This window comes from Camelina sativa, chromosome 3 (assembly GCF_000633955.1).
Source record: "Camelina sativa cultivar DH55 chromosome 3, Cs, whole genome shotgun sequence".
Taxonomy (NCBI): domain Eukaryota; kingdom Viridiplantae; phylum Streptophyta; class Magnoliopsida; order Brassicales; family Brassicaceae; genus Camelina; species Camelina sativa.
In genome coordinates, this window is record NC_025687.1 from 11,077,130 (window position 1) to 11,087,402 (window position 10,273).

Here is a 10,273-nt window from a genome sequence, read left to right on the forward strand (position 1 = left end):
CTGATAAAATAAAAAAAACAACCAAAAAATCACAAACCCGACGAAAATTTTATATCCGTCGAAAATGTGTCGGTAAATACTGACGGATTACCGACATGTACCTAATTACCGACAGATTTCCGACGGATATTGTTTGTTTCTAAGAGTTATTTTATTATATTATTTATTTTTAATAGATTTTTATAAATAAGAGATATTAAATTTATTTATAGGATCAATTTGAAAGTATTAAAATTTATTTATTTAGTTATAAGATATATTAAATTATTTTATTTATGTATTTTTTCAAAGAGATAATTAATTTATTTATAAGAGATATTTAAAAGTACCAAAATTTATGTATTTATTTGTAAAAGATTTTCAATTATTTTTGAAAGAAGAGATATTAATTTTTTTTTACTAAAATTTTGGAAAGAAAAAATTAAACTGGAATTAAAATTGAAAATTAAATATCTACTTAAAGATACAATAAGTTTAAGAAAAACAAACTATTCTGAATCAGAAGAGTAATCAGAAGAAACTGAGTCTGAATCATCTCCGTCAAATTCTCCAATTTCATCCTCTGAGTCTAAGTCGACTCTATCATGAGTGAATTGGGAGAAGTCAACCACGAGGTCAACATCAAAAGAATGCTCCACTGGGGCCATGTAACCAACTCCGCTAGGTTGCAAAGGATCATGATCGGCAACTCTGTATATTCTCCCTCTTGGGTTTATTTGTGTAACTGTTACCCAACGATCTGGAGCATTAGAAACGTGAGGGTATCGAATGTAGCAAACCTGTTACAAATAAAGTTATGTTAATAATTACGTAAATAAATTCTTTAAATAATTATTCAATAAACCGATAATGTAATCATTACTTTGCTTATGCTCATCAAGCTGCTCCTCGGTATATGTCGGGTAGTAAGAGCGTATTAACGCCATGTAAATCCTATTACAAAACCAAAAAAAAAAACAAATTTTAGAAAATATGAAATTATAAATTTAAGTTTTAATTCATATTAATTTTAAAATGTACCTCTCATATTCCATAATATCCTCACAATTTGTGAGAATATGTAAGTGTGTATACTTTTGCTACGAAAGTTGGCGATTCTTTCTTGTCCCACTGAGTCTTCCTACTTGTCTAAACGAGTTAGGTACATATACCGAATAACTAGCCACTTCGCCTCCATCATCATGACGAGTAGGATGTCGTCTTTTTGTATGAACTTGGGCAGGGAAGTAAAATTCGGCAAAATGTGAGGCTTCTTCGTTTATACTTTGTGCTACAATAGAGCCTTCAACTTTGCTTAAATTTTTGACCTTCTTCTTTAGATGAAACATATACCGCTCAAAAGGATACATCCACCGGTAATGAACAGGACCACCAAGTTTAGCTTCTCACGGAAGGTGTATTGGGAGATGCTCCATAACATCAAAAAAAGATGGAGGAAATATCTTCTCGAGATTGCATAGGATCATTGGTATGTTTTCTTCCAAGTTACGAATACCGTCAACTGTAAGTGTTCTAGAGCATAAATCCCGGAAAAATGCACCTAACCCTATAAGTAAAAAGAATATCGGATTAATACTGTAAAACCTCTATGAATTAATTCTTTTACTGTATATATAGATAAAAATGTATATAATTCTTTTAAAAATGGCGATATTTAGAAATGTACCTGCAATTGCTTGGTAAAAGATGCTCAAATGCAAATGGAAGAAGTCGTTGCATCACAACATGAAAATCATGGCTCTTCATTCCAGTAAACTTTCCTTCAACCATATCAACACAATTACGCAAATTAGATGCATATCCGTCAGGAAATTTAATATCATGGGTAATCCAGTTGAAGAACGCTTCATTCTTGCGCGTGTCTAACCGAAATGTCAGGACTGGACATCTCCAATTTTCTAGTACATGAAGCGGTTCGCGATCACAAATATCTGGCAAATCTAATCTAGACTTCAAATTATCTTTTGTCTTTCCTGGGACATTTAGAACAGTGTTCATGAGGTTGGCGAAGACGTTCTTCTCTACGTGCATGACATCTAGATTATGTTTCAACAAAAGATCTTTCCAATAAGGCAACACCCAAAAAATGCTATGTTTATACCAATTGTGATTGATGCCAGCACCGTAAACAACAACATGTCCATTACCACCACAATCTGTAGTCCTCTCTGCTCCAAAATCTCTTAACTGTTCCAGTAAAATATGTCTGTCGACTTCCGGAGGTGGTACATCAACCACTTGCTTATTCTTCCAAAACAATGTCCTCGAACGCCGGTAAGGGTGACGAGCTAGTAGAAATCTTCTATGACAATCAAACCAACTAGTTTTACGTTCATGCCTCAACTGGAACACATCTGTGTTATCTTCACAAGACGGACACGCTAACCTTCCATGAGTTGACCATCCAGATAGCATCCCATAAGCTGGAAAGTCACTAATCGTCCACATAAGTGCTACACGCATCTGGAAATTCTGCTTGGTTGAAACGTCATATGTTGTAGCACTATGATCCCATAACAGTTTCAGCTCATATATCAACGGTTGCAGAAACACAACAAGAGATCTCTTTGGATGATTTGGATCGGGAACCAAAATCGAAAGGAAAAGAAACTCTCGACGCATGCACAAAGATGGCAGTAAGTTATAAGGTGTTACTATTACTGACTACAACGAATATTGCCTTCCATGCTTTCCAAATGGGTTGAAACCATCCGTAGATAATCCTAGGTACACGTTTCTTGGCTCATACGCAAAATCTGGATACACAGATTGGAAATGCCTCCATGCTTCCGCATCTGAAGGATGCGTAATCTCTCCGTTTGCATTGTGTTTTGCGTGCCATCTCATTGGACTAGCCATACGCTCAGATTGATATAATCGCTTCAGCCTTTCTGTGATAGGTAAATACCACATCCGCTTATATGGAACTGGAACCCTACCGCCTGTTTCCTGATATCTTGGTTTTTGACAAAATCGACACCTTATCCTATCTCCGTCTTCTCTCCAATAGATCATGCAATTATCTTCTCATACATCTATCATTTGATACGGCAAACCAAGACCGGCGACCAATTTCTGAATCTCGTAATATGTACCTAGAAAATGATTATCTTCAGGCAAAATGTCTTTCACAAAATCTGTTATCGCATCCACACATTCCTCAGCCAAATTGTAGTCCGTCTTTATGGTCATCAATCTGCTTGCAGATGATAAAGCCGAATGACTTTCCCTACAACCTCCGTATAACGACTGCTTAGCTGCATCCAGCATAGAAAAAAACTTGCATGCCTTTGCATTAGGTTCCTCTAATCTATCAACATTTTGACCCATCGATTGCATTTTTTCCCTATATGCATCATTCACCATCTCAATAGTATCCACACCATAATCTACTTCTGCTCTAGGTTCCTCTACGCTATCAACAATATATGGTTCGCTAGAACTAATATACTCTAGTCTTTCACCATGGAGAAACCAAATTTTGTAACCCGACATAAAACCATTGGAAGAAAGATGACCCCATACTAAATCAATCCTAATATTGTGAGAATTCCTGCAAATCGAACATGGACATTTCAACTTACGGGTTTGAAAAACGATCGGTTGTTGACATGCCAACTCCATAAATTCGCCTACACCACGAGCATACTCATCATTCAATAAATTTGATTCTGGATCGAGCATTGGTCCGTCTATCCAAGATCGAAAATAAGAAAAAGAAGACATTTTTTGTTTTTTTCTTAAAGAAATGAGTGAGAGTATGAGAAGGAGTGGTTGGTTTTTATAGAGAAAGTAAATTTCGTATCTGTCAGTAATCCGTCAGTAATTCTGAAATTTACAACGGCTATACAACGGCTACATTAATGGATACATTTACCGACAGATTTCTGACGGATATTAATTTAACTTGTCAGAAATCCGTCGGACACCAAATAAGAGAAACAACTATAATAATGGATACATTTACCGACGGATATTAATTTAGCTTGTCGGAAATCCGTCAGAAAGCGAATAATATAAACGGCTACAATAATGTATACAGTTACCGACGGATTTCTGACGGAAATAAATTTACAGGCGTCGGAAATCCGTCGGTAATAGACTAATATATGAGCGACAACAACAACGAATATATTTACCGACTAAATTCCGACGAAAGGTATTGACGGTCAAAATTTGGTCGGTAATCCGTCAGAAATGTTGACAGATTATTGGCGGACTGTGTCTGTCGATAAATTTCTGATGGAAAACCGACAAATCCTTCCAGCGTCAGAAATCGGTCAATATGCTATCGGTAATTACCGACAGACAGTTGCCCGTCAGAAGTGCCGTCAGTTATGACCTTGTTTTCTTGGAGTGGATCCACACTTATATATCTTAAAGATTCAACTTTTTAAGTGCTTTGCTCAAGGAGATATTCGTCTATCTCTTTGAAGTTCTTGACAGCAAAGTCCTTGATGACGTGTGGGTCAGCGATCTCATGGCTGGTCTTCTCAAACTCACTAGACCATTTCAGAATGCTTCCACCGTCCTTAGGAATAACTGTGATGTGGTTCCTTCGAATGTTTTGTAGTACTCCATCATTTCGCCACCGATGATGCTGTACAACATGCTTTTGTTCTCCAAATCCACTGTTTCGATCCTCTCATCCGATATCTTCACCAGTGGAGATCCTATATATATATATGGGTAAAAGTATAAACATAGATCAACTAGGGTTTAACTACACTGAGTTATAGCGCATTAAGGGACATGACATGGATGGTTGTCTTATTAAAATCTCTAATATATACATTTCTTCCCATCTAGAACCACACTTGGTTTTTTTGAAAAATAAATGTCTTCTCGAATGAAGTACTTAATCTGATTGAGTGCGACCACATTTATGGTTCTCTGTCCATTCAATTTTGCCATTTAGGAAATTATTAGAATCATGAGTAATGAATGGTTACAAATTAAGATAGAGTGAAACAATGTACCTTTAATTTAGATAATAAAACAACCAAATTGGATATATAGGTCCATATTTACTTTTATTTAATATTTTGTAAACGGTGGAGATGAATTTCTTACTTGAACAATGAATATCATCATAAATTATCATAAACTGTATGAATGATCGATATAGATATATATATATATATATATATATATATATATATATATATATATATATATATGCATGCATACATTGGCGGATCCAGAAATTTTTTTGGATGGGGCACAAAATATCTATAATTAATTATAATAAAATTATATAAAATATATTTTTTAACAAATATAAATTTTTATTTCTAATGTATTTAAATATGAAATCCAAAAATCATCAAATACTAATGAAATATTATTTATCTTGGTTTTAAAATATATTTTCATTAACCGCATCAGTTCAAAAATAGACTTATGCGACCCGTTACAATGAATAGCTAACAATGTGGTTCTCCTCTCGACCATATAAAAGATATTTGACTATCGTTTAAATGCCACTATTTCCTTTACTATTTTTTTGATGATAATTTACAAATTTAATGAAGCATTTATTGTTTAAAATTATTTTAAACGAATAATATTTTACATTCAATTAGAATAATAATAATAGTCTACATATATTAGATATATTTAGAAAATTTTAGCTCCACAATTTCTCAGTTACAAATTACAATAACATGTAATTTATATGTAAAAAAAATTATTTGAATCCACAAATCTAAATATATTAGACAAATTTTAACTCTAAAATATGAAATGAATCACAAAATAGATAATATATGTTTACTAAGTTACTAATTGTACCAACATTTTGAAAATTCAATGTAAAATGTAATCTCTACTATTAAATTAAAATGATGCTTTAAAAAATTTCAAAAATTAATTAATAAAAGTAGAAGTTAATGTACTCAATCATGATAAAAAATTTAAAAAACATCTTGGAAAGACACAGGACCTGCCGAAGTGGTAAACCAAAAAGAAAAGAAAAAAATAAACTAAAAGAAAAGTTTAGGCATCGAACTTGGGGCACAAAAATTAGCATGGGGCACACTTTATCCAAATGAGCTAGAAGACTATTGGTAATGGTCAACTAATTTTGTTTTTAACTTAGTATGGGGCACGTGCCCCACCCTATATCAACATAGATCCGCCCCTGCATGCATAAGGTTCTAGATAAATAATGATACTGAAATAAATAATTTACTCTTAGCCGGATCCGTCACTGTTTCGCATATTTAATTTCATGTCAAATATAATTGATACTGGCCGGATCATCAGCTTCCTTGGCCAAATTGATTTTCCATCTGAGTCCAAGTAGCAAAGCAATAAATAATGTTATTGCATTGCATGGCAAGTTTCCATATGGTTCGTCTGGCTGATAGGCTCTTTAACGACTCTCTAGAAACAAGAAGATATTTACATAACGACTCTCTAAGATATATACGGTTTATTTTAATTTTTAGGAAGCGGTATATTTTTTATTATAAAATACGGTTTATTTATAAATCTCTCTGATACTCTGTATTGGTATTATAATGACAATGGGCATATTTGTATCTTGAAAGGCAAGTGACGTCCCTATATTCCTACTTCTCTGATTCTGAATCAGTGGCGGTGGAAAGATTAAAAAATATGTACTGTGGCACTGTGCTAACTGCTAAGTAACCATCATAAACGTATCCATACATAGTGGTTAATAGTAAAGGTCTTTTCAACCGACCAACTTAATTCAATTTTTCTTATAAAAGCACTTTTACTACCGTAAAATCGAGCGGAAGTAAACACAGATCTAGTCATCATTATGACGATACATTGTAAATACATAACAACGTAAACTATAGTGTAGATTGAAAGTGGTTCTGTAATTTTGAAATAAATATCTACTCCATAATTTTTTAAGGTAAAGGAGAACATGAGAATATATCTTCTTTATTAACAAAACAAGTTGCATAAGCCGCTCACCCAGTTGTGAAAATTATAATCATTCGGTCCAACAATAATATGCCAATAGATATTTTATTATAATATACGATCGAGTCCATACATCCCCAAAATACCAAACGTTTATAAGAGATCGTGCAGAATATACTGCAATAAATATATAGATATGTATGCCTTTTATTTAGACGACGTTTTGCAATGTAGACGAACCTTGCAAGTTAGGACGTATTTATTTAAGGATTTTGGCATCGAGCATCTTGAAGAGATAAGCAGCTGTGTTGAAGGGTAGATATGGGTCATCGATGTCATCAGAAATCTTTTCGAACACTAGGGTCAATTTAACGTGGCTACCATCACCATCTTCCGAAGGCGTAACGACGATGGTTATTTTGAACGTCTTGTAGTTCCTCAAGATAACACTGGAGATGAGGTTTACCGTGGTTTTTCTATTCGTCCAATCCTCAGCCTCGATCTCCACCTCATCTTTTATAGTTAAAACATAGTGATTAGGGATTTAATCGAGAGAACATGATGAATCAGTGAGATATATGTAATATAGAAAAGTTACCATCATCTTTTACTGCTTCCATGAAAGCTTTAAACAATTCTTCTGCCGGACACTTACGATTAAACTGAACAGTGCTGATGGAGATGTGTGGGTCGACGTGGATGTCATCAACGGGAATCTTCTCGATCTTGCCGGTCCATTTCACACGGCTGCCATCACCGTCATCCCTAGGAGTAATGGTGGTGGTTAATTTGAACGTCTTGTACTTCCTCAAAATTTCAGAGCTGATCACATTTATCGTAATTTCTCTTTTCTCCCAATCCTCAGCCTCGATCTCCACCAAATCTTATGTTGAAACATAGAAATTAAAGGTTTAGTCGAAAAATTAGTTAGCTGATTAATCAATAAGATGTATGTAATACTGTTGAAGACTTACCATTGTCTTTTAACCCTTTCATGAAATCTTTAAACAGGTCGTCCGCCTGAGACTTTATGTCAAACTCATGAGTAGATTCGTTTAGTGCCATTCTCTATTTTTGTTTTTGTTTTTGAAGTCTATGTTATGTGTGGGTTTGATAATAACCTTCTCAGTATACTGAATGTGGTTATATAGAAAGACAGAGGTTTATGACAATTACATTAAATAAAATCACCTAACCCCACCCATCTAACTTTTTCACTTTGTGGAATCTTTTTAAAACTAACCTAAAGCTTCAGTATTTGAATTGCAGACCACATTGATTTGCAGACGAATGTGGTACATGGGAGTAAATAAAATTTGCAGACCACATTGATTTCAACAGCCTAATTTGTGTATCGATTATCTCAATCTAGCAAGTGCTTTACGTAAATTACTTTGTTTTGAGATACATTTTTAGAAATATATGATCACTAGTAAAATTCTTCTTAAATGACTCTTGCTCTATGAGCTTCATGTTACACAAAACGCGTTTTATTATTTTGTCTTTTTATAGTATACGATTATCAACCCATGTGAACGTTATGAACTTAGAATATTTGTGCATAACCAAATTATTTTATCGGCTTAGTTTAGCTATTAACTTAAACCATAAGCAATTAATTCACATTTCTTCTGCTAAGAAGAAAACTCAAAATACTTTATATATATAAAAAAGTAATATCTTTGGCGAGCTGAAAAAACCTTTAATATGCATTTGACTGTATGGTCAACTTTTTAAACTTTTCCCACGATTTAGATTTGCCATTTTCTTATGTCACTGAGATTCTTTTATTTCTTATGTTTGGTATTTTTTCCATTTATTAACAAAACTAACCAAAATGGCCAAGTCAAGAGTTGTTTTACCCATTTGATTTTTATTGTATTTTTTCCATTTATTAACAAAACTAACCAAAATGGCACATGTCTCAGTTAGCCATTTGATAAAACGTGGATTAACCGAGCCCTTTTATTAGAATCATCCATATAACGAAAATAATATCATTTTATTTATTTATGCATAGCTTCATGGGTAAATACATCGTAACTTTTTAACAAATAAAACATGGTAAATGGCAACCACTATAAAAGATAACTAAAGCATAGACTGTAGTAGCTTAGATATATAACTAGATAGATGAGTTCCCACTTAAAAAAAATAGATCCAGAAATAAGTCCAATAAGGTCTTCAGATGATTTAGACACCCCAGGATAAGATCTAAGGATAAATTTAAAAAGTTTCTCGGACATCTCCTTAATAGTTTTCTCATCCATCTCCTTAACAAGAATTGCATCGATCCCTTGGAAGTACTTGACAGAAGTGTCGATGATGGAGTGTGGGTCTTCGGTCTCAGGACGGGTCTTCTCGTACTGGACGTTCCATATCACGTGGCTACCACCTCTTTTCCTAGGAGTAACGGTGATGATTCCTTCGAGCTTCTTGTAGGACTTGGAGATCCCAACGATGCTTATTTTTATCTTAACCTTTCTCTCCTCCAAATTCCCATCTTCCATGGTCACCATGGCCGTGGCTTTGATGAAACAAATCAATTAATTAGGGTTTTGTTTTCAAAACCAAAAAATGAATTGAATGAGATTCGAGTTACCGTTATTTTTCAACAGGGAGATTCGAGATCCCGAGAAATTCTTTAAAGAAATTGTCCACCGGAGACTCAACGTCAAAATCTCTAGTTATAGCACCATCCAGCGCCATTCTCTAATTTTTGTGTTTTTTGGTTTTAATAATAATCGTCCAAGGTGGTATATAGAGAGATAGTGATATGAAATTACATTAACTATTTTATCTCACACACTCATTTAACCTTTTCACTGTGTATAAAGTTAATGAGATTTTTGTATTTTGCGTCACCCACTTAAGGAGGGATAAATTGTGGAGACCAAACTAATATTTTCTGCCTAATGTATCAATTCACTCCAACTACGCTGGAAAATTATATATATATATATATATATATATGTATTATTTTATTTTGCTAGCAACGTATATTACCCCCGAGAAACGTAGCAATCAATTAATTAGGGTTTAATCAAGATTTACGAAGTGAAGACAGGTGATGAATTTTGAATGGCTTTGAGTAATGTAGTCGCAAATTACTCAACTTAACTTGAACTAAGTTACGTAGTTGATTCTCTTTATTTCCGGTTCGAGGAAAAGGTATAATGAGATTAAAAAAAAAAAAAAGGTTTGAATTATCATAACTTGGTGTGTGTGGTGAATCGTTCATGACAACACCTATCTATTTCCGTTGTGTGACTCACTAATTGTAAGTATTTTTATTCAAGGTGAGTCTGTTACATTAATGTGAACACCTATACCTTGAAGGAAATATAGAGTGTGAAGACCTAATTTATTTCAC

General features: G+C 33.8%; 2 protein-coding genes across 2 annotated transcripts; both read right to left on the reverse strand.

Moving 5' to 3' along the window:
• Positions 489–3,495, reverse strand: LOC104778843. Its single transcript, XM_010503264.1, has 5 exons — positions 3,034–3,495; positions 2,681–2,949; positions 1,667–2,503; positions 863–933; positions 489–739 (listed from the first exon to the last, which is right to left on the reverse strand). Exons 1-5 carry the CDS (start codon positions 3,493–3,495, stop codon positions 489–491), a joined length of 1,890 nt encoding a protein of 629 aa, XP_010501566.1.
• LOC104776524 (uncharacterized protein At1g24000-like) lies at positions 6,931–8,022 on the reverse strand. The gene is made up of 3 exons (XM_010500613.2): positions 7,875–8,022; positions 7,499–7,783; positions 6,931–7,413 (listed from the first exon to the last, which is right to left on the reverse strand). The coding sequence occupies exons 1-3, from the start codon at positions 7,963–7,965 to the stop codon at positions 7,160–7,162; spliced, it is 630 nt and encodes a 209-aa protein (XP_010498915.1). The 5' UTR covers positions 7,966–8,022; the 3' UTR covers positions 6,931–7,159.